The sequence below is a fragment of the Podarcis bocagei genome, assembly GCF_964188305.1.
Source record: "Podarcis bocagei genome assembly, chromosome: 1".
Taxonomy (NCBI): domain Eukaryota; kingdom Metazoa; phylum Chordata; class Lepidosauria; order Squamata; family Lacertidae; genus Podarcis; species Podarcis bocagei.
Window position 1 is genome coordinate 22,849,415 of NC_138125.1, and position 25,172 is coordinate 22,874,586.

At 44.6% G+C, this 25,172-nt stretch overlaps 1 protein-coding gene across 7 annotated transcripts in view; it reads right to left on the minus strand.

Annotated features, from left to right (window-relative positions):
• UNC79 (unc-79 homolog, NALCN channel complex subunit) overlaps positions 1-25,172 on the minus strand; it is a 139,437-nt gene that overhangs the window by 58,424 nt on the left and 55,841 nt on the right. For 6 of the 7 annotated variants that reach the window (XM_081171841.1, XM_081171842.1, XM_081171840.1 and 3 more), the window contains 14 exons: positions 24,907-25,158; positions 23,751-23,978; positions 22,267-22,408; positions 20,976-21,058; positions 20,272-20,420; positions 18,871-19,028; positions 17,452-17,633; positions 15,778-15,979; positions 14,460-14,639; positions 13,122-13,187; positions 11,528-11,814; positions 6,675-6,857; positions 4,938-5,100; positions 1,501-1,653 (listed from right to left, as the gene is read on the minus strand). In XM_081171841.1, coding sequence (XP_081027967.1) covers positions 1,501-1,653; positions 4,938-5,100; positions 6,675-6,857; positions 11,528-11,814; positions 13,122-13,187; positions 14,460-14,639; positions 15,778-15,979; positions 17,452-17,633; positions 18,871-19,028; positions 20,272-20,420; positions 20,976-21,058; positions 22,267-22,408; positions 23,751-23,978; positions 24,907-25,158 — 2,428 coding nt within the window. The remainder of the gene's footprint in view (positions 1-1,500; positions 1,654-4,937; positions 5,101-6,674; positions 6,858-11,527; positions 11,815-13,121; positions 13,188-14,459; positions 14,640-15,777; positions 15,980-17,451; positions 17,634-18,870; positions 19,029-20,271; positions 20,421-20,975; positions 21,059-22,266; positions 22,409-23,750; positions 23,979-24,906; positions 25,159-25,172) is intronic. The other variant, XM_081171839.1, reaches the window with a different exon arrangement.

The following is a 25,172-nucleotide window of genomic DNA, read 5'->3' on the forward strand; positions in this document are numbered from 1 at the left end:
CTGTGTCCTCCTTTAAACCCCAGAACTTCGTGAATTCCTGCGTCAAGTATCCAATCAGGTCTCCTTGCTCGAGTTCCGGGATGCCTCTCAATTTGATGTTGCTCTCGCGATTTTTCAGTTCCACCATTGACAGATAGATTTGTTGTTCACCCACCTGTTTGTGCAGGGGCTTGACTTCTCCTTTAATTTCTTCAACTTCTTTTTGTAAAGCTCCCACTTTCTGAATTGCTTCTCCAGCTAATTCCCGATTTTCCGCTGTTGCTCCTTGCAAATTCTCTATAGCCTGCGTGTGCTGGGAAACTTGTTCAGTCAATTTTTGAATCGAAGAGGTCGCTTTATCTATTTTCACATCATCATCGGAGATCTTCAAGCAGAGATTGGAGAGCTGCCTGTTGGGGATTTCCTGTATCAATCTCTGGCTTTCCTGCATCAAACTACAAGACCACTCTATGATTTGATGGCACACATTTCCCCATGCTTCCTTGGAGTCCTCGTGATCTATTTCCAGAGCTCCACAATCCTTCTTTGTGCTCATCATGTTGCATACGATGCGGTGTCTGGTACACATGTCAGTTTGGTTAACACCATTTTTAAAAGGTATATAAAAGAAAAACATATAGCATAAAAGATGTTCGGTTACATTTAAAATTAGTCACTCTCCCAAAATGATGTATAGATGATACTTAACCCCTGTAAAACTAGCAAAGATCTACAACAAGAGTGATAACCTTTGTTAGAAATGTAAAGAAAAAGAAGGTACTTTTTACCATATGTGGTGGACATGTCCCAAGGTGAAAGACTTCTGGGAAATGATTTATAATGAATTGGAAAAAAATGTTGAAATATACATTTATTAAGAAACCAGAAGCCTTTCTACTTGGAATAATAGGTTTGGAATTGCCCAAGAAAGATGTCAGATTGTTTTTGTATGCCACAACTGCAGCTAGAATTTCGCTGGCCAAAAATTGGAAATCACAAGAAGTACCAACAGTGGAGGAATGGCAGATGAAGATGATGGATTTTTTGGAGCTAGCCAACATGACCAGAAGAGTCCGCGACCAGAAAGAGGAGGAGTATCAAGAGGAATGGAAGAAATTCAAAGATTATTTAGTTAACTATGTTAAGATAAATTAAATAGAATTACTTGCGAGTATCAGATTGGCCTAGGATTTAAATATGTGATGTTGTAGAATACTATGGATAAAAGTTAAAATGATAAGAAAGAAAGAGGTTAATGGATCAAGTAAATTTTATGTGAAACTGGTTTTGGAAAACTGCTACAATGATTTATATGGAAACTCAGCCAGGGGGATTCGAGGAAGTCACCCAACAATGATAAGAAAAGTGGAATTTTTACAGTTAGGCTATATGTTTGTTTGTTTGTTTGGTTGGTTGGTTTTTTATGTTTTTTGTTTATGTTTGTTATAAATTTGGAAAATGTAATTAAATTTTTTGAAAAAAATAAAATAAAATTAGTGAGTCTCTTTTTATATGACATACTTCTCTGAGCATTCATCTCAACTGGCTGGTATTTCACCATTTTGCTGCCCCCAATTCTTTTCAGCCTCGCAAAGAAAGTTTGAGACTCTTTATTGCCGTTTCCAGTGGGTGTATCATGAATATCAGACTCATCAAAGACGCTGTCTTCCTCCGCTGGAGAGAGAAATACAAGCATTGATTCTGCAGCAAAAGGCAACATATCGCACGTGAAACAGTTTGGCAATCAAAACTTCATGCACTGATCTTCTATTTCAGTTTAATTGTTTTAAAAATAAAGGTCAAATAATGGCAGACAGCGTAAGTTCTATCACAACAGTATTTCACTGAGCACACAGCAAGTATGCCAACACTACGGTGAGTTGAGAATTAATATGTGATGGGAGGGCCATCTGCTTCCTAGAGCAGTTGGGGAAGGAGAGATCCCTAGTGATCATTAAGAAAGCTGTTGGAGTTAGCATAGTCAGAAGTGCCGACTCTCTGTTGTATAACATCCCGAAACAACAAGTTTTGGTTTCCTTTATAGGAACTGGCCTATCCTTTGGTGGAAGTTTGAGAAAAACTCTGAAATTCCATTTCAAGGTCATAGTCCTGGTACTAAGAGGACTACCACTTCCCTTTGATATAAAGGCCTTCTTGGATACCAATACCTGAAACTAACAAATGTATCTATATTTCAGTTTTTGTACCACTGTCCAAGTAAGCTGGGTAGCCACTTGCATTCTGGACAGTGTCACAGTTTCTAGCCATGGTACAGTGCAGAGTGACCCAAGCAGCTGCCAGGCAAAGTAGACAGCACTGGACTAAATGGATGGATGTTCTAACACAATAAAAAGGAGCTTCATCTAACCCCTGTTCCAGCAAACTCAGGTAGGAAAGATGTAACCAATGCACCACTGCCCTCTGAAGCTAGAACAGAAGAACTGGTGGGTGTTTCACTCAGTTCAGATGCCACTATCTGTTGCAGCCAGCTTCCCCCACCCCCCTCCAAACTACTAAAGGTCTACAGCAGAAAAGAATAACTTATGGCCCTCCAGATGTTGGTGATCTTACTCCCATCTTCCCTGACCATTGTCCATGCTGACTGGAGATGATGAGAACTAACAAGATCTGGAGAGCAACACATTCCTCACTCCAAAATCATGTTGTTGTTGTTTATTAAAAAAACCTGTTGACCAAGGTTCCATTAAATTCAGATAGCATAACACCTAGCCTAGAAAGGGTCCATGGTGTGTCCTGAATGTGTGAATTCAGTTAGTGACAGATGTTCTTTTATTTTTCCTTCCTTAAAGACAAGAATTGTGAGGCAAGCAGGCAGACCATGTAAGAAAAGGTACTGCTGCAGGCCAGCATCTATTTTTACTCTTTTTCCACTTTGTCCTCCTAGGAGAGCCTCTGAGGCAAGTCTCCTGTAGATTTTATTAAAAGTGACACCAGATCTGCTTGAGGTATCAAGCTTACCGTATTTTTCGCCCCATAGGACGCACTTTTTCCCCTCCAAAAATGAAGGGGAAATGTGTGTGCGTCCTATGGGGCGAATGCAGGCTTTCGCTGAAGCCTGGAGAGTGAGAGGCATCGGTGCGCACCGACCCCTCTCGCTCTCCAGGCTTCAGGAAGCTATCCACAAGCCTTGCACGCCCGGCAGGAGGTCCCGCCGAGCGCGCGAGGCTTGGGGCGGCAGCCTGTCGCCCGAAGCACGGGGAGCCCTCCGGAGGGTGCCCCGTGCTTCGGGCAGGTGTGCACAAGGCTTGGGGCAGCAGCCGCGGCGGGGGGGGGGATTTTTTTTATTCATCCCCCCCCCCCAAAAAACGAGGTGCGTCCTATGGGCCGGTGAGCCCTATAGGGCGAAAAATATGGTAATTCCGGTTCTCCCCCCCTTTTTAAAAAAAGTTTCGACTTTCCAAATCTCTTCAGGAAATAATGTAAATTAATTGCTGCATTAAATGTCACATTGCAGCTTGTAAAATAAAGAGTGGCATTCGGCCAAGTTTTACTCGGAGTAAATCCACTAAAATTAATGAACATGCCTAAAGGCTGCATTCACACGGCAGTTTATTCCATTTTCACGATATATCCCAAACTGTTAATTTCCGCATTATATTTGAACTTTCACACAATGTAAAAGCCATTTCCAGAACTATAGCAGAATATGGTAGAGCTATAGTGGAATACAGCACAGGTTAGCACTCAGTTCCATATTGCTTGCAAACAGATTTATTTTTTTTCTGGAAGCAAAAAACACAGAAATGAGCACTCAGTTTGCACTGTGTTTCACTATAGTTCCAGAAGTGGCTTTTACATTGTGTGAAAGCTCAGTGTGGAACTTAACAATTAGAGAAATCAAAATAGAATAAATTGCCTCAGGAATGCAGCCTAAGTTAGGTTTCTTGATTTCAATGGGTCTACTCATAGGAAAACTTAGTTGGAACCCACCTAAGTCGTAAACCGTAGCTTAATTCAGTTTCATACTTTGGAATGTTACATATGTCATTTATCTTGCTTGAAATTCTAATCCTTCTTAAGCACTCCTCCTGTAAATTAGATTGAAAACCCCACAAATATTCTTTATATATGCAGGAGTTCCTTACGGACTTTATAACGAACATCTCATTTCCCTTTATGCATATCCATAAGCGCTTCTGAAAGAGGGTAAAGAATCATTGAAATATCATTGGTTCTCTATCTCATGTTGTTCAGAAATGTTATGCATTAGGGCTTTCTCTTTAAATGCTGTTTTTATACTTTTGGTTAAAAGTTGCTAGCAAGAAAGAGAAATGGAGCTTGTGAACCAAGGAAGCAACATTAAGCTTAGGCAACCCGTGTCTTTTATTTTTTTAAAAAAAACAATGATCTAATTCCTTTCCTATGTGGACTTGAAAGCCTTGTGTACAAGAAATTAGAAAAACACAGTTACAGAAGGCTCTCTTCACATGATTGTGAGCCCTTTACTTTAAGAGTAAGATTTTCACATAAGGGAGCTCTCCATAGACATTATAATGGACACAGGTAGTTACTCCTCTACCCTGTTCAGCTGAATGTGAGAAAGCTTTCTTTTGCTTTTATTGTGTGACACCTGAAGTACAGCAGGGAATTTGTATTAAATAAGAGCAGTGCTATTTTTCTAGGGAAAGGTGCTGGAACGCACCAGGAACACCTCTCTTGTTCTCTTACAAATGGCAATGGTGCCTACCTGAGAGGTGCTGGAACTGAGTTCCAGCTGGAAAAAAAGTGTGTTTCCTTACAATTGAAACCATGAGCCACATGGTTAAAATTTGGTAGGGCATTTGAGGGCCAGGAAATCCTCCTTCAGCTGACCCAACTCAGTCCATGGACAGCTGGCCTCTCAATCTAGGCTAAGCATGCCAGAAAACATTCTTCCTTAATCCATGCCACCCACAGCTTCCTCAGCTTCACATTCACATTTTAATATTATATAATACCTTTTTCCTTCTCACTGTAGCGGCTTATGTTGCTGTTGTCGCTGTACATAGGGCCTGCTGAGGCGTGAGGCTTGCAGCTGTGGTACTGTGCATTTAGAGTGTTGACGGTTATATGAATGAGATGCAACATGATTTTGCTGATGTCACAATCTCTGTAAGGATACTGTCCAACAAGAAAAATGGAAAAGGTTGTTTTTTTGTATTGAAAACACCACTGACCTAAACAAGTGCAAAGGAGAAGGTTTTGAAACAGAAGAAAACCAAGGACGAAAATGATAGACAAAGTCAACGGGAACCTATAAACATTAAAGGAGATGTGTGATATAGTTAACAGAAGGGCCAGTGCAATATATTACAACAACAGCACACAAAATAATGTGTGGAATACTCTCATATTGTAGCCAAAAACCAGGCACTGAACAGACTAGAAATACAAATTTCCTTGTGAAGCTGAATGTAAGAATGCATTTCAGAGCTGTTGAGATCTGCAGAATTTATCTCACTTCGTAGCTTTATCAAAGCCAACTGAAAGAGGGGGAATCTATCATGGCTAGCAGCTGAAAATGATCCTCTTCCCAAAACATTAGTTATCTTGTAAAAATATATAAATACAGTGGTACCTTGGGTTAAGTACTTAATTTGTTCTGGAGGTCTGTTCTTAACCTGAAACTGTTCTTAACCTGAAGCACCACTTTAGCTAATGGGGCCTCCCGCTGCTGCCGCACCGCTGGAGCACGATTTCTGTTCTTATCCTGAAGCAAAGTTCTTAACCTGAAGCACTGTTTCTGGGTTAATAGAGTCTGTAACCTGAAGCGTATGTAACCTGAGGTACCACTGTACAAGCAACTAAATTAGCTTTATTTGGCAATATAAAATTGCCCTTATTAAATGACATGACTCACCCAAAGTCTAGTTCGCTTTAGTTATTTTATCAAGTATATGGCTCACCTCCAGTCTGGTTTACAGTTCCCCTTGACTGCCAGAGGTTTTTGTAACACCACCAAGCTAGTCATGTATTGCTATTATTTTGTGCACCGTTTTCATCCACAGGCTTCTACACTCTCACTCCACAGCCTGCTGAGCAGCAATATTTCCATGAGTAAAGCCTTATGGTTCTTGTGACGTTTAATTGATAAGATCCAACACAGCAGAAGCAAGTGTCCATTCATGCAATGGGGCTTCTCCTTCCTCTCCTCCCCCTGCAGCTTCCAAGGGGTGTTGGCAATTTGGGGGGGCAAGTAGGGGGCTGGAGAGCAGGGGGGAAGAGACACCAGAAGTCCTGTTGCACAAGCAGATTTCAGTTGTGCAAGTGGATAAAAATCAGTGAACGTTGCTCAATTTTCATCAATGGAGTTGAATATTAAGGGAATATAGTATTAGACGCTGGTGAACTACAGGGATAGGAAACAAATAAGAATGCTTTAAATGTAGTGGGGGGGTTTTCTATGCATATAACCCTGTCTGTCATCTCACAAAAGCAATGATATTTACTTCCTTCTTATTTTAAATATTTCTACACTGCCTCAAAACATGTAGGAGGCTGTTCACTAGTGATGCTTCTTTCGTCATTTGAGAGCCCCACGGAAAACAGTTCCGAGTTAAATAAACCACAGGGGACAGGGCTGGAGGCATCAGCCATGCTCTCAATTGCGCCTTTGTCGTTTACCACTATACTTACCCAGGATCCATGCCGGTTGCTGTAGGAAAGACGCAGGCAAGCAACACAGAAGCATTTACCTTATACAGGATGACAAGCAGCGCCTTCAGCCACATCTGCCGAATGTGGGGCTTCAGGGACCAGAGGGAGCAGCGGGGCGGCTGCTGGAAGTAATGCCTGAGCTGAGGGCATGAGCAGTACTTCAGGACCTGAGCCACTAAAGGGAGGAGGTGTTTCCCCAGGTTAATATTATAGTCCATCACCTAGAAATGAACACACAATTTAGAATTTAGAGCATTTACTAAAATTACATTTTTTAAAAAATAATAGCAACAAAGGCATCAGGAAGAAGAAGAAAAACACTGGCAATGATTCAAGAAAATGACTGCAAGCTTTAAATTGGTAGATCAGCAGGCCTCAGAACCAGGGTCCAAATGCAACCCTACCCAGGCCTCTCTTCCTCACTCTTTGGCCTCTTCCCAGGCCACGCCTCTTCTCTCCACGCCAGTGGCAGAGCGTGTATTTATGGTGCCCGGGGCACACATGCTAGCAGGGAGTGGGGCACGGAAGGCGAATGAAGCCCACCATGTGCCAGCACAGCCTGCACAGCCAACGCAACACCAGCTCCAAGCTGCTTTGAGAGGCTGGAACAAGCCCAGCCTCGCAAAATTGGCATAGGGCACTGTCTGATCAGATACCAGCTTTGCGAAGTGGCTTGGGGAGGGTGGCATGAGAAGGACGCCTTGCACTCTTTGATCTCAGCCCCTCGAGAGCAAACCTGGGATCCAAGGCGCCTTTCTCACACCACCCTCCCCAAGCTGCTTTGCGAGGCTGGGAACTGATCAGATCCCAGCCTTCCAAAGTGCTGCAGGACTGGCACCCAGGACAATCGCCCCGGCAACCCCCTAACCCATGCTATGCCCCTGCCCCAGGCCACACCCCTCACCAGCCTTGCTTCACACCCTCCTTGAGTGTTTTTACTTAGCTGGAATGGGTCCTTGAGCTCTGCTCATGACTCTTGCTTGTGAGTGTGTGTAGAAAGCAGCCTCCTGCATAAAGGAAGATTTGCAGTCACCACTCTGCCCACTTTTGCCTCTGGCTCCATCTGCCACAGGCTGAAGAAAGGTTCCCTGCCCACCCCATAGTAGAGCAGCCAACCAAAGCTTTAGGCTAGGTATGGGAATCCTGTGGCCCACCAGATGCCGTTAGACTCCAGCTCCCATGAGCTCCAGGTAACATAGTCAATGGCAATGGATGGTGGGAATTATAGTCCAACAATATGGACTATAATATGGCTGCAGTCATAGGATTGTTGCCTATCACATGATGGTATATGTTTTGACTCCACAGAGTGGGAAGTGACGGAAACAGGATGTTTGTGTTACTGTGTTCCGTGAAGTGGGACTATTGTCCTTTGTTCTTTTTCTCTTTGCTGTCTGATGCTAGAGAGAGAGCCATGTTGCAGTGCTCTGTGTATGTTTATATGCGAATAAAGTAGATTAGCCAAAATGCTGAGTTGCTGGGTCTGTCATGCGAACTGCGCAAACTCTGTGGATCCCTAAGTGTGCCAGTGTCGGTTGGCATCGGTTGCTGTGATGTTTGGGATGAAGAAAGCTTTTGAAGCTTCCAAACAATCGACCAGGAGGGAGGGAACATGCCAATCAGGCATATGTCTCTGCCAGAGGCCTACTCGAGTGTAAGCCAAACTCCTGACAATGGGTTGCGTGTTTATTGATCAGGAGGAGCCAATTTTAATTGGCAGGGCTGAATGTTAATGGAAATTCAAAGCTGTGTTCTCATGATCACCTGGAAAATGTCCAGAGAGACAAGCTGCCGTTTTACTTAGCCTCTTGCATGGTGTCAGAATGGGGAGTCATCTTCCGTGACACTGTCACTTTGATACTTGTCACTTCATAGTTTGCTGCAGGCAATTTCCCCCCTCAAAGCTCGTTGCTTAGCTCACCCGGACAAAATATGAATCAGCGCTCGCTATGATTGGCAAGTGTCCTTTCACGGACTGAATCTATGTGCCTGCAAATGTGTAGTGATGGGTCCCCAAACGCACACATGGTGCATGTGCCTGGCAGGAAAGCTATTCCAAGTGCAGCTGTTAACTGTAAAAGACCATCAATACACACGTGGCACTTTTACAGAATTAAAGTACAGGGAAAGTTCTTGCTCCATATACACTCTGGAGTCACATGGGAGAGAAAAGAAGCAAGTGGAAGGAAGAATGAAACAAGAGCTCTAAGGAGGAACATGGTGAAAGGGGAATACACCAAAAAAATATTTTCTCCTTTCTTTCACAACACCAGAACTCATGGACATGTAATGAAGCCGAATGCTGGAAGAATCAGGACAGATAAAAGAAATGATTTATTCATGCAATGCATCGTTAAACTATGGAACTCGCTCCCATAGGAGGCAGTGATGACCACCAGCTTGGATGGCTTTAAAAGAGGTTTAGGCAAGTTTGTGGAGGAGCGGGCTATCAATGACTGTTGAGAATTCCATTCCACCTTAAGGAACAGGCATGAGATTGTTGCAAGTCACATGTCTGTTTACATTCCAGCACAGCTTGCTGGGAACTTCCGTTTGCGTATAGCTTTTGCTGTTCTCTCCTAGACGACATGAGAGATGACATGTTCCTTTGTTCTGGTTTATGAAATCTGTAGCTGTAGCATGACTTACACCTCATGCCTACTTCTGGGTGTGCAGTACACTCTGCTCATTGCGTGCCCTGGCTTTTGAAGTTCGGGTCGCTGATTTACGTCGGAGCACGGGCAGATGGAAGGACACGTCCGAGCTGGGCTTACCAGCTGGCCTTCTGGCCCCTCTGCATGTCGACAATGACTACCAGCCAAGCTAGCTATGTTCTTCCTCTGCTTGCCTTTGAATATCAGTTTCTGGGTATCGCAGGTAAGCAGAGTGTTGTTGCACCCATGCTTGAAGATTTCCCACAGGCATCAGGGTACCCATGGTGAGAACAGGATGCTGAACTAGGTGGTGGTCCATTGGCCTGGTCCAGCAGGCTCTTCTTATGATGGCTTTCAGCTACCTCTGGGATTAACAGCAGCTTGCCTCTGAATACTCGGTTCTGGGGGACAGCAGTGGGAGAGGGATGTTGCCTTCACGTCCTGCTTGTGGATTCACCACAGGCACCTGAGTGGCCATTGTGTGTGACATGGGGTGCTGACATCAGGACTCTTCTTAGGCCCTCTTACTAACAGCAATTGCCATCTCAACCATAAGGCATTTTATAGAAAACCAACGCAGGGAGCAGCATGGGTGTGTTATCTATATTGGGACACTTTTGCCCATATTATGGTCTAGTCCAGAGGTCAGCAACCTTATCGAAGGATGGGCAGGTCACCGCTCCGTCTGCTGGAGGATGGGCCAGAGTGTGTGCGCATGCACGCTCTTACGGGTCAGAGGAGCACCCATGAGCATGTGCACACGCTATTACCGGTGCTCCTCTGATCTGGAAGTGCGCTGGAAATAGCATATGTGCATGCACATGGGTGCTTCTCCATCCTGCACGAATGCACACACACTATTTCCGGTGCACATCAGGGTCAGAGGAGCACCCATGTGCAAAGGTGCCATCAACCTGGAAGTCGGTCCCCACGCCACGCCGGTAAGAGTGGGGGCAGCGGCAGGAGTTGCCATGGGCCAGTTAGGCAAGTCTCGTGGGCTGCTACTGGCCCATGGGCCTTAGGTTGCTGACCCTTGCTCTAGCCCACTTGCTTGGTGATGTTCCTTTGCTTAATGACAGGTAGGTAGCCGTGTTGGTCTGCCATAGTCAAAATAAAAAAAATCCTTCCAGTAGCACATTAAAGACCAACTAAGTTAGCTCTTGGTATGAGCTTTCGTGTGCATGCAAGAACTAACTTAGTTGGTCTTTAAGGTGCTACTGGAAGGAATTTTTTTATTTTGACTTTGCTTAATGGTTAACGTTCCATCCCTGCTAGGACTTAATGCTGCCCAGCCTTGACAAGAGATATCCAGCCAGGTCACAGCTACAGTCTCTTTCACAAAAACCTGTCCAACACCACCCTCTGGTGGAACAGCATCCAAATGATATTCAGGTTTATAAGGCATCCCTGTCCCCTTTGAAAACAGCAGCAATATCCAAATGAATGAAATAACATCTTTCAGCAACCAGGTTTCTCTGAAGAAGCAATTGAAAAGTTGAACTGACGATTCAAGAGGCAGATAGAAGGCAGGATTCATTCTGCTAGTGGAAACCAGTGCAAGAACACTCAAGTGCAATGGGACTTTCCCCCCCCCCCCCATCTCCCTGCTCCCCCAGATCTGCTCCAGAACTTTGTGCAAGAGGAGGAGAAGGGAGGTTGTTCCATCTGGCAGGCAGAAACTCCTGCGCTGATGGAACCATCTTCTGAGCATTACATTGAACTCCACCCTGTCTCCAACCACATTTTTGTCTCTCTCTTGCAAATTCTGCTTTGTGAAATGAACACCGTCATCCTTTATAAGACCTATGGTGCTTCCAGACAGGGGGTTTACTTGCAAACTGGTTGTTGCATTATCGCAAACAGTTTACTGGCAACAGGGCATAGGAAAATCAGTGCCAAAATTTCCATGGTTTTCTGTGGAAGAGTCTTCCAGGCTTAACATATTTTCCAGGAAAGGTTCAGAGCATTGCCTTGGTAGCTTGGGAGCTGAGATAGGAAGTAGGCTTCATTTGATGTGGTTATAATATCCCTCCAAAACACCAGGAACATCTTTTTTCAACAGCCTTTATTACTTGCCTGATCAGAGGAGGAAGGGGCTGACTGATTCTGTGTTGCCCAGGGGCCACAGAAACCTGGATCTGGCCTTGAAGTCATGAACAGGTAATCCAGTGGCTTGCACCAAAATAATAATAATAAAAAATGCAGGGAATTGGACACGGAATATAAAGCTGACTTACTTGAGCGATCCCCGCAATAAAAGCATTGAAGCATGTTGAAATGCGCATTTTTTGAGGAGCGATCATGAAGCATCCTTCCTGCTGATCATAGCCCATTAAGACATACAGGTGGCGCTTGACCGTATTGAAGGCTTTAGCGCTGCTGATGTCCGACTCTGCACTGCTCTCATCTTTGGCCATGAACTTCATCAACACTGTGATGAGCTGGTGGACAGTCTGATGGTCAATGCCAGCGTCCTCTGGGAGGAGGTCCTTTATGGTGTTGTCATTCTCTGGAGAAGGCTGCCCTATTAGCACAGAAAAAAGAACACATTGCAATGCATAGATGGCTGATGGGACAAGGGAGATGTAAACTAAACATCCCTCCTGAAGGAGTCTTGGCATGTTCCTGGGATGTTTATAGGCATGGAGGCTTGGGAATAAAGCAGCGATGCTTGCAATAAGTTACCGTAACCAATGGGGAGTGATAGAGAGGCAGAAATAAATAAATAAATAATTTATACCCCACTCATCTGGCTGGGTTTCCCCAGCCACTGTGGGTGGATTACAGCACATAAAAATTGTAAAACGTTCGACATTAAAAATTTCCCAATACAGGGTTGCCTTCAGATGTTTTCTAAAAGTCAGATACAGTCATACCTTGGTTCTCGAACGGAATGTTGGACTTTCAGAACTGTTTGAAAACCAAAACGCGGCTTCCGATTGGCTGCAGGAGCAGCCAATTGGAAGCCACGGAAGCAGCGCCGGATGTTCGGCTTCGGAAAAACGTTTGAAAACCAGAACACTCGCTTCCAGTTTTCAATTGTTCGAGAGCCAAAACGTACAAGTTCTGGGGCATTTGAGAACCAAGGTACTGTAGTTATTTACTTCCTTGACATCTGATGGGGAGGCGTCCCACAGGGCGGGCGCCACTACCGAGAAGGCCCTCTGCTTGGTTCCTGTAACCTCACTTCTTGCAGTGAGGGAACCACCAGTAGGCCCTCGGAGCTGGACCTCAGTGGACTGAACAATGGGGGTGGAGACACTCCTTCAGGTATACTGGGCAAATTGAGGCTCATGTTTCCTTCCTGCTTTTTTTCCAAGTTTGTTAGTCCACGTATGAGCTAGTGTGCTCTCATGCCTCCATATTGCAAAGGCTATATTCAGAATGGCTTTGTCTGCCAGGAGTAACAAACCTTAAGTCTCTTTCTTCTTCCAACCACCTGCCTTACTGTACTATTTAATTACTGCACTCCTCCGCCCTAGATTTACCCAACTGTAACAAGGAGAACAAAGTAGGCACTGGGGTGGGTGGAATTTGATTTCTTATTTCTAACACCACATTTTTTAAAAGGACACAATCCATTCCATATATTTACCAGTGAACAATACTTCATTGCTGAGGGTTGGACTAGAAGACCCATGGGGTCCCTTCCAACTCTACAATCCTATGGGTCTATTCTTCTAAATCACTGTCTAGATGCTAAACATGATCATTGTGTGGACTGGACTGAACCGCACCTCCTTCTCACACTAAAAATATCTGAATATTTGCATAAATGTTCCTCTCTTGTCTTGGAACCAATCATGTACTGTACACAAACGCAGCATGTACCTTGAGTTTGTTCTGGTGTCCCACCAAGTGCTGGAGCAGATTGCTCATGCCTCATCAGCCTATTAGCTAAATAAAAATAAAAATATAGGCCTGTTAATATTAGATGAAAGACAGTCTCTCTGCAGCCACACCCATAACTCAGTGACAGGGCACATGTTGTAACTATTACTGAAAAAACAAAGAGTTTCACCTCAGTCAGTAGAGCATGAGACTCTCGTGGGTTCGAATCCCATGCTGGGGAAAGGATTCCTGCACTGCAGGGAGCTGGAATAGATTGCCCTCGTGGTCCCTTCAGTTCTAGGTACATAGGATGTATGCCCTTAATAAAGGTAAAGGGTAAAGGGACCCCTGACCATTAGGTCCAATCGTGACTGACTCTGGGGTTGCGGCACTCATCTCTCTTTATTGGCCGAGGGAGCCAGCGTTTGTCCGCAGACAGCTTCCGGGTCATGTGGCCAGCATGACTAAGCTGCTTCTGGCGAACCAGAGCAGCACACGGAAATGCTGTTTACCTTCCCGCCAGAGCGGTACCTATTTATCTACTTGCACTTTGACCTGCTTTCGAACTGCTAAGGAGCTAAGGAGCAGGGACCAAGCAACGGGAGCTCACTCCGTAGTGGGATTCGAACCGCCGACCTTCCGATCGGCAAGTCCTAGGCTCTGTGGCTTAACCCACAGCGCCACCCGTGTCAGAAACATCTAGGACATCATCAGTTGCCAAAATGTGGTTCAAGCTTCCTTCAGGTGGTCCACAAAGTGTCTATGGATTTGTGGTTGAAGACAAGACATGATGCATCAATCATATTAAATATTCATATTGATCTTTAACTGTTTTTTTACTACTTCTTTAATTTTTACATTGCATTACAATTTGATATCTATCGAGTTCAAACTGCAATACAGTAAAACATACTATATAAGAAATGAAACGGAACAAGAAAAACACAAGAAAAAATCATAGCACCTTACAATAGCTACAAATAGGCAGGAACATCAGTAAGTGGTCTGCTAAATACCTCAGCAACTTTCAAGTGGTCTGTGCAGGAAGGGGAGTTTGGGAACCAATGTAGCAGATTATATTTCATATGATGTCCCATATATTATTAACAATACTTTGTGGAACACGCTGTGGAGTGTTCTAATAACAAGAGTTAAAAGAATTAATTAGTCAGTATTCCTTTTTGTCAAAATTTCTGTCTTATACCTATTGGAGTAATGTTTACATCCATCTGAAAGAGAAACCTATTCAGACATGAATGAAAACCAGTCTCCACCTAGAAGCAATTTGGTAACAGATTTGAATTAAGAAAGGAGAATGAAGGAGAGACAATACTCAACGGATTTTGCTTGTAAGGGTTTCTGGGAGAGAAAGTGCCCTCTTGGATTCCACCGGGCCCTTCACACTGTCTCTCAAAGAGCGCACGCTCTTCTGTCGATTCCGGGCAAACCGAGCTCTCTTGATTTTCCACATTGCTGTATCACTTAAGTTGGCAACATTCGTCCGGACAGCCGTAATCGCTTTTTGAATAGAATGAAACAAGTCAAGTTTAATTTCTTGGCACGTTCCAGACCAAATTGTTCCAAGGGAACCCCACACCTTCAAAGCGCCATGTGCATCTCATCGCAAAAGAAGGATTTCGGATTGTCAGCCCCACTCCTTCGGCAGATGAGTACAGACAGATAGTAAATGTGGAGTTCAGATGTACCGCACCCAACATCTGCACAAACAACTTTATCTGATACAGGAAACCAGTTCAGATATTATGATCCCACAAAAAATCAGTCATTTTCAGCAAAGCTATCATGGTTTGTAACCAGAATTTTCTATGATGATTATTATTATTACTACTACTACTACTACTACTATTAGTATTTTATACTCCACCCATCTGACTGGGTTGCCCCAGCCACCACTTGAGTGGCTTCCAACAAAATATAAAAAAACACAACAGAACATCACATATTAAAACATCATACCAGAGGCAGTCTGCAGAAAATCTAAACAATTATTTTCCGGTTGTGATGTAAATATAATAGTCAACTGAATCACTGAACATTTCAGGTATCTCATGGAACACCTTTTGATGCCCACAGGCCATCAGCTTTTCAAATTTTTTATTATCCAGTCATTTTGACGATTCTCTGTATTTTTTAAAGTGGAGTTTTATGTTTCAGTGTTGTACTCCACCTCAATCTTTTATGATACGGCCGTATAAAAATACTTTTATAACTAACTTTATAAATATATAAAAGGGTTATATGCGCAAGATCCTGGTTTCATACATTAATTTAGAGGGAGTTCTTAAACCAGAGTTTGCTAGTCCAGATTTCATGACTGATAAACCATGGTTTATGAACCAGGCCACTCCCTCTGTTTGTCTGGTTTTTAAGAACTTTTGGGGCAGAGAATTTCACTCCCATAAGGCAGTTCCCATAAAGGCAGAGCTGTACTTCTGGAGTCATCAACAAATTTAACAGGTGTTCTTGGGAGCTGTTCCCTCACCAATGAAGCAGAACATATAGCAGGGGCCTTCTACCCCCATGTTTGTAACAAGAAGGCCTTATAAAGGTCAGGAACATTTAACTGTGACAATATTATCCCCTCCACATAAACACCCACCCACACCAAAATGTCACATCGGGAAGTGACACTTACTCGTTGGGAATGGGAATTCCTTGTTGCAATCCAGGTGGAGCTGTGCCTCGAGAGAGAGGGTTTCAAACCTATTCACAAAGAATTCCCAGCTCAACGCCGGAATGTCTTGCTTGAGGAAATGAAGAAGCAAAAGCTTGCTGAGGATGGTGGGCCTGTCCTTGACGACAGTATCAAACTGGAAATCAAGGCAAAGGCAAAGGCCCTAGAGAGGAGAAATGAAAAAGCAAAGGTAAAACACACACACATTAACTGTGGTGTCACTAGGGCTTACACACACCTTCCCCAGCCACTACAATTAGGCTTCAAAAAAGCCTTAGATCATAGGATTGTAGAGTTGGAAGGGACCATGAGGATCATCTAATCCAGCCTTTCTCAACCTGTGGATCCCCAGATGTTGTTGAACTACAACTCCCATCACCCCTAGCTAGCAAGGCCAGAGCTCAGGGATGATGGGAGTTGTAGTCCAACAACATCTGGAGACCCACAGGTTGAGAACCGCCAACCCACTGTGGTGCAGAAATATTTTGCCCAACATGGGGTTCAAACCCACAACCCTGAGATTAAGAGTCTCCTGCTCTACCAACTGAGCTATCCCAGCTCCTTCTAAATTGAAGGTTACTTTTGAACCTAATTTCAAGGGGAGAGGGAGGCAGAGGCACACAACCTTGTGGGCCTGTGCAGGTGCAGGTGCAGGCATTGTGTGGGCAACCCGTGGCCTAGACCTACTCCTGGTCTCTGCCGTGGGACCTAACAGCCCCAACACATCATAGGAAATCAGCTGGGGCAGCTTCTCCCCCACCACTTCCTACAAACCATTTATCCAACCTTACAATCTTTCTGCATCATTCCTAGCCACCCCTTTTACTCCCATACAATTGTCCTCTCACTGGCCCTTCCTCCCCTTCCTGCCTCCCTTTCCTCAACTTTCTCTGCTGCTTATAATGCTTCCACACACCCTTTTGGTATATGGGGGCTTAATTCCAGGCAGGTGGCATGGGCAGGGAGCCAAGCTGCTTTGACACAGCTCACCACAGGTGACAAAAATGCTATTCCTCCCCATAGGATGGAATAATATCTCGCAATTTCATCAAGAACGTTGAGAGATTGCGCTAACGGGTTGAACTGCATCTTTGACATGTTTGCCCCTAGCAAGAAAGCAAACTCAGAAAAAAGAAGGAGGAGGAGGAGGAGGAGGAGGAGGAGGAGGAGGAGGAGGAGGAGGAGGAGGATTTATACCCCGCCCATCTGGCTGGGCTTCCCCAGCCACTCTGGGCGGCTTCCAACAAAATATTAAAATACAGCAATGCATCAAACATTGAAAGCTTCCCCAAACAGGGCTGCCTTCAGATGTCTTCTAAAAGTCTGGTAGTTATTGTTCTCTTTGACATTTGGTGGGAGGGCGTTCCACAGGGCGGGTGCCACTACCGAGAAGGCCCTTAGCCTGGTTCCCTGTAACTTGGCTTCTCGCAGTGAGGGAACCGCCAGAAGGTGCTGGACCTCAGTGTCCGGGTAGAACAATGGGGGTGGAGACGCTCCTTCAGATATACTGGACCGAGGCCGCTTAGGGCTTTAAAGGTCAGCACCAACACTTTGAATTGTGCTCGGAAAACGCCAACACTTCCGTTGGGTATATTGCTGGGTTTGACCATGTTTCCTTTGCCACTGTTAACCTACCTGCAGTGCTGGCCTCTTTATGGTATCTAGCAACAGGCCTGCTCTGGTAGCCACAGCTGGGTTGACATCCTCAACAGCAGTCAGGAAGCAGCAAAAGGCATGTGCTAAGGAATACTTCAGCAAGTGGTTTTTGGTCACGGAGTGAATATCCAGGAACCGACACAACACAGCTACTTTCTCCACTGCAGCAGACAGCAAAGTCCCAAGATAAAGAAAAGAACACATTAATCAGACATTAAGAACATAAGTATCTTGCTGGCTCAGGTCAGCGGCCCATCTAGTCCACTATCCTGTTCTCACAGTGGCCAACCAGGTGCCCATGGGAAGTTTTGTGAGAAAACACCCATGAAAGAAGACCCACATTTTCCGTTCACTTCCAGGTCCCTTTTCAGCTTTGGGTAGAAAAGTTTGACAGAAACATTTTGGATGTTGTAACTAACATATAGTCATTGTGCCAGTCAGTTCTGGGTCAAAGTGGGTCTTTGGCTAGCTAAATGTTCCATCGTTTCATCGTAGCAGAAAGTGCGAGAGGTTCAGCAAGCAATAGGGCACTGGAAAGGTGTAATCCTGGGTTTCTGGCACCAATTTACAACCAGAAAAATAGGTGGGCTTTAGAGTAAGGAGACGCGGGTGGCGCTGTGGGTAAAACCTCAGCGCCTAGGACTTGCCGATCGCATGGTCGGCGGTTCGAATCCCCGCGGCGGGGTGAGCTCCCGTCGTTCGGTCCCAGCTCCTGCCCACCTAGCAGTTCGAAAGCACCCTTAAGTGCAAGTAGATAAATAGGTACCGCTTTATAGTGGGAAGGTAAACGGCGTTTCCGTGTGCTGCTCTGGTGCCGGTTCGCTAGAGCAGCTTCGTCACGCTGGCCACGTGACCCGGAAGTGTCTGCGGACAGCGCTGGCTCCCGGCCTCTAGAGTGAGATGAGCGCACAACCCTAGAGTCTGTCAAGACTGGCCCGTACGGGCAGGGGTACCTTTACCTTTTTAGAGTAAGGAGAGACACTATAGCCAGATGCTTTTTGTATTTTCTAATGCAATAAATATCTGGAAATATGTAGGTTTGTTTCATTTCCTTTGCTTAAAACTCACATTTCCACCCATTCAGTTCATGACAAAAGACTTGGCAATAAATGGCTGGCATTTGTTATTCACATTGGGGGGGATTAACCATTTTTGGCCCAGGTGCCACATTGACCACTGCACAACCCAATTATTTTTAGTTGTATTGCTTTCTTGCTCTGTTGTTTGCTGGCCAACAAGGAAGCGCAAAAATAGAAATGGTATAAACAGAAACAACAACAGCTCCCATCATCCCTGGCCATTGGCCATGCTAACCGGGGCTTATGGGAGTTGTAGTCCAAAGGTTCTAGAGGGCCACAGATTCCACACTTACATCTTTTTTTAATGTTAAAAGCTTACCTGCTTCAAACCTTATCTTCCAGTCTTTGCTGTTGAAGTTGCTATTGATGATGGTCCAGAAAATATCAGCTCCATGTGGGAGAGACAGAGCATGAAGAAGGAGGGGCACCGCCAGCGAAGAAAGCTGGGAGAATTCCGATTTGACAACTCTCCATAAGCTGGGGAAGAGAGAGAGAGGTGACGCAAGCAAATCAGCTTGCAATCTGTTTATCTTCCTAACTTCACAAAATGGTTGCATTACTTTGCTGAGAGCAGAATGGAAACAGCTGCTCCAGGAACTTCTTACTCCTCCCTGGAGAGCCAGAGAACCCAGTTCCAGCACTGTTTTCCCTCAAGGAGATGCAGGGAGAAATTATCTTCCCACCACACCCAGATGTACCACTATCCTGCCACTCAAATGGCAGGTTTAAAATAGGAGTGATAAGCAAATGATGTGTGCTAACATTGTCTCCTATATACAGGGTAGCTCAGTCGGACCTCCTATGGTCTTCAACAACCCAACTGATATTCAGAATTATACAGCATGTGAATTTAATGAACTCAGTGGTTTCCCTCCACAAACCACTAGTTTGAATCTAACAATGGACTTGAAACAGGGATGGGGTGAAGGCCTTCCTGATGTTCTAGGATTACAACTCCTACCACCCCTGAGCATTAGCCATGCTGGCAGGGGATGATGGGAGTTGGAGTCCACCAACAGCGGAACCTCAGGAGGTTGTGGGCTCTCCTTCCTTGGAGGTTTTTAAGCAGAGGTTGGATGGTCATCTGTCATTGATGCTTTAGCTTAGATTCCTGCATTGCAGGGGGTTGGACTAGATGACTCTTGGGTCCCTTCCAACCCTACGATTCTATGATCCTGTGAACATCAAGAGGTCTACAGGTTCCCCAATGCAGATTTAAAAGAAACACTTAGTAGTTTGTTACCTGTCACCCATAACTGATTGGCTTTAGACCAGTCTTCCCTGACATTGGTCCTCCATATGTTTTGAACTACAGCACCCATCATGCCTGACCACTGGCCATGTTGCCTGGGGCTGATGGGAGTTGCAGTCCAAAACACCTGGTTGCTGCTTTAGCCTACAAGCTTGCACTAGAAGAAGAAGAAGAAGAGTTTGGATTTGATATCCCGCCTTTCACTCCCCTTCAGGAGTCTCAAAGCGGCTAACAATCTCCTTTCCCTTCCTCCCCCACAACAAACACTCTGTGAGGTGAGTGGGGCTGAGAGACTTCAAAGAAGTGTGACTGGCCCAAGGTCACCCAGCAGCTGCATGTGGAGGAGCGGAGACGCGAACCCGGTTACCCAGACTACGTGACTACCGCTCTTAACCACTACACCACACTGGCTCTCATATAAAGCTTCATATAAAGTATCAACACTTCTCTTGGGCGAAAATAGTATACCTGGCAATCAGCATATGATCCTGAACGTAGGCTAGGAACTGTGGGTAGTCCTTCCTTGCAATATATAAACACTCTCCATGAAGGCAGAGAATCTTCAAGCAGTTGAGCATGTTAAATAGAATATCTGGCTCTTCAAACCGTGCCATTTCCTTTGCCAAATTTAGAAACAAGCAGACAAAATACCATGCAATTAATCAGAAACACCAAGCAGAAGTAATAAGACCAGAGCACTTGGTACTATAATTCTGAGCTAAAGCAGAACTGCATCAATTGAACCATGAACTAATATTAACATAAATAGCAATAGAGACTCAGGGCAATTTAAGCTGCATGTATGTTAATACTTTCTGGGAGATTGTCTGTGCTTGTGACTACTGAAAACCAGTAAACATTATTAAAAGAAAAGCACACACACTTTCAGGGAGAAATACAATATCAGCATACAAGTGGAACAAACTTCTACTTACATAATGAGGTTTCATTTTTGTCATTCCCGCCCCTCCTTCTGCACCCGAAATCTTCTCCAGTGGGTTGGGGGACCTCTTTATCTTACCCCCCCTCCATGAGTTTATCAAAATGATCAAACAAATGGTGCCCCACAGTTTACCAGTCGCAAAATCATTATTCAGTGGGAGTGTCTTATCAAGAGACCACTTTATGACATAATCAAATCCACAAATACTTTTTTTTAAGTTAAACTTTACCTGCAATATTGTATAGATAAGTTTCAGTGTCACTGGAAGCTGCTGGTAACAAAATTTCCTCTCAGTGTCATTTTTGATGGCTGCTATAAAAAAGGCATATGCAAAGGTTCACAGACAATTTTGTAAAAAGAACGAAAGAAAGAAACCCACAGTTCCCATATATCAGCAGCAGTTATGATCTCTTGTAAAATAAACCGGCAAAAATTAAAAGCAAGGTGAAACATGCAAATTTCTAAGGCTTGTTTAGAAAACAGTCAGTGAGGGAGACGGGCATAGTTCCAGCAGGAAAGCATTTTGTAAAGCTAGAACCAGCACAAAATAGGCCCTGTCACTCATGTTCATCAACCTGACAGATCATATCCATCTGTCAAGACTTTCGTGCCTGATCTTAGGGTCTACAATAAACACACAAGATGTAACCGGCTGTGTTCTTAGATAAATAAGGTATACTATTCAATGTGCTTTAACTACTGATGAAGCCCAGGACGGCAAAACTGGCCAATAGCCTTGTCTAGACTCTGTGAAAGGATTTTGTGGAACTGTAACAACCTTTCATGTGGATTGTTTGGACTTTATGAACAGACAGGTGGAATAGACACCATTACACGGATGGACCTCATGCATGAAATGACTAGAGAATGATCTGATCCACTGGGTCTTCTGCTTTGTTCGTTTGTTGAACTTTATGAGTTACTTCTGCTGAAATTTGATACAATGAATAGTATACCTTATTTATCTAAGAACACAGTCTCGTGTGTTTATTGAGGACGCTTTACGTGACCAAAGGTTTGTTTGTTGTTGTGATCTTAGGGCCTAGGCAGATTCGTACAGGGGGTCTTTCAAATAACCTGGTGCAAAGCCATTTAGGGCTCTAAATGTAATCACCGGCACATTAAACTGAACCCAGAAACACACTGGCAACCAGTGTAGCAGATATAAAATTGGTGTTATATGTTCAGATTGCCTAGGCCCCACAAGCAACTGTGCTGTTTGTATTTGTGGAGGCCAAATGTTTTTTCTTTGACACAGGAGTGAGGGGCAACTTGTGATGCAGGCCCGTCACACAGTTATGATACCCGGCACCCGTGATCAAACAAAATTCCCAGGATTCTTGTGCGGGTGGTGGGGGAGCCGTGCCTGTTGAAGTGGTATAAGAGTGCTTTAAATGTATGGCATGGGTGTATTGAAAGAGTTTGAATTCATGCCATCAAACAAGCACTAGATTTGGTCGCCATCGTAAAATCCAGGTGGTTATAAAGTTTTGAAACACGGTTGCTCATCTCCAGTTTACCTGTGTTTTCCGTTGTCTCTGTGTGATTTCCTGGGTTTTCTCCATGCTTCGATGCTGGTTTGTTCTCTCCCTCCCCTTCAATTCCTATAATGAACTCGGGTCTAGAATCTAGAAGACTGTCCTCCAGATTATCTGTAGGTTCCTTCAAAAACCAAATATGGAATGACGTTGATTTTCAGATGCCTACATTCACATGTTTTTAGATCAAGCATTCCTTAGAAGGACATCTTAAGATGGATCAACAGACAGCAGATTTAACTTTACTTTTGTGTTGTATTTACTAAATACAGTCGTACAGTGGTGCCCCACAAGATGAATGCCTCGCAAGATGGAAAACCCGCTAGACGAAAGGGTTTTCCGTTTTTGAGCTGCTTCGCAAGACGAATTTCCCTATGGGCTTGCTTTGCAAGACGAAAACATCTTGCGAGTGTTCCAATTTTTTTCCGCTCCCCCCCCCTTTTCTAAGCCGCTAAGCCGCTAATAGCCTTTTAGCCGCTAAGCTGCTAAGCCTTTAATAGCTGCTAATCCACTAAACCGCTAATAGCGCTAAGCCGCTAGGCCACTAATAGGGTTGCTTCGCAAGACGAAAAAACCGCTAGACGAAGAGACTCACGGAACGGATTATTTTTGTCTTGCGAGGCACCACTGTACCTTGGTTCTCGAACAGAATGCGTTCTGGGAGTCCGTTTGACTCCCAGAAATGATCAAAAACCAAGACACAGCTTCTGATTGGCTGCAGGAGCATCCTTCAGCCAATCAGAAGCTGTGGAAGCCACACTGGATGTTCGGCTTCCGAAAATCATTTGAAAACTGGAACACTCACTTCCCTTTTTCTATCATTCAGGAGCTGAAACATACAAGTTCCAAGGCGTTCGGCAACCAAGGTACAACTGTACTAAACCAGGCAAGCAAGCCAGGATTCAGTATCAGGGTTAAGGTTTTTCCATGTGTGCTGCCCTGTCAAAAAGTCAGCAATCGTTTCAGGGAGGAGCAGGAAGTGGGAAGAATTGAACTGATTCCCTGCCACGCTCTCCTTTCCCAGAGTCTGATTGGTGCAACTGCTAATTTCTGATGGTGCTGTGAATAGGCAGTCCTGGTGTCTGCATCAAGGGAAGAACCCCACACTCATGTTTGTGCGCATGGCTCCTCAGCCAGCCAGAGCAGGGTGGTTATGCAGGGAACCTTTTATAGCCCAAGGGCCACATTCGCTGGTTGGCAACCTTCCAGGAGCCACGTTCCAGGGGTGGACAGGGCAGAGGCAAAAGCAAGGAGAGCATTGGCTGCAACTCTTAACTTCGTACAATAGGCTCCGTTCTAGCCAGGCAAAAGTAAGTGGTTTCTACACACTTAAACACATGCATCTTTCCATCCAGGCAATATGCAAAGCATCCCTGAGTCTACAACAGGTACAAGCAAGAGGTGTTGCTTGAACACTACATCAAGGGCAGTTTGTGCTGAGTGTTGCACATTTGTTTATCACTTACCACTAGCCGGATTTCTTCTTTGGGGGCTAGTCTCTCCAGCAACTCACAGGCTAGCTGATAGCACAAGATACTGGACTGACACAGGTTGCATTCAATGGCCTTCTCGTCTTTTTGACAGGTATGAGAGCCACCCCAGGGGGCTTGGAACACATTGTTGATGATAGAAATTATGTCTTTGGATATGCTGTTCTCTAAACCCAGGGTAATGCCGTCATCTTGCAATTCCATCTGAAAAGCAAGTTTTAAGGAGTATAATTAACGAAGCAACTGAAACACACGCTATTGACATAAAACAAAATCTATAAGCAAGCACCTCCTAGGCTACTTATTTTTTAAAAAAATAGAAAGACAGATGTTCAATCCGTTCAAAACAGCTGCATAAGAAGCAGACGTCAACAGTGAAAATCACTACTCCTCCATGGCAGGAAAAACTGCAACTGTTGAAATTCTTCTTGCCAAGCTGCTGTTGAAAGTAAACAATCTCTATCATGGGAATAAAGCAGAGGTGGCTTGATCTGGGGCCTCCAGATGTTGCCCCCAACATCCCTAACTGTTAGCCATACTGGCAGGGGCTAAGGGGAGTTTGAGTTCAGAGGTGGCTGGTGTGCCACAGGTTCTCTAACCAGTCTACAAAATGTGAGGCTGGAGGAGATCGCCCGAATAATGGCAAATAATATGAGTAGAGAAAAGGAAGCTTAGGTCCTGGGGTTGGTAGCATGTGGTATGATTTGCTTTGTCCCAAAGCCGCACCAACTTCAAGTAGGAAGAAATGCATCCACAACCTTGTGAAGTCCAATTTTACCAGGTTCTTACTTTCTTTGGGCTACATTGTTTGCTACTAACATCAACATGGATTAGGTAACAAGGAATGATGCAACTTCCTGGGCCACCCATTATACTAATATATGTTCCTCTCTTTGCAAACCGGATCTTGGAAAACAAGCTGAGACTATTCTATGCATCCAAAATCTCATTGTGCAAATGCAGAACCAAGCATCACAAGTGACTCGCACTCTTGGATATTGCATGGTTCCCATGTACAACATTTATAAACAACAACAGCGTTATTAGATAACCCTCCAGAAACTCATGCATCACTCTGGACCTTTATTTCCGTCCTCGTTTAAAATGCCAGAATTCTCTTTTGCATTGTCACCTGCTTTAAGATGAGATCAAACATCAGGATGAAACAATTCAGATTCATTTCTTCATCGTCGCAGTCGAAGTCAATAGCCCTCCCTCCTCCTCCTCCTCCTCCTCCTCCTCCTCCTCCTGGGTGCCCAAAGTTCTTGAAAGGACTACGGAAGGGGCTTCGCATGGGGCTGCGAAAAGGACTCTGAAATGGACTTGGGAACGGGCTCAGTGTATTATGCTGAACTCTGTGCCCTGGATCAGAGGCAATGCTCACCTAGAGAAGTATGA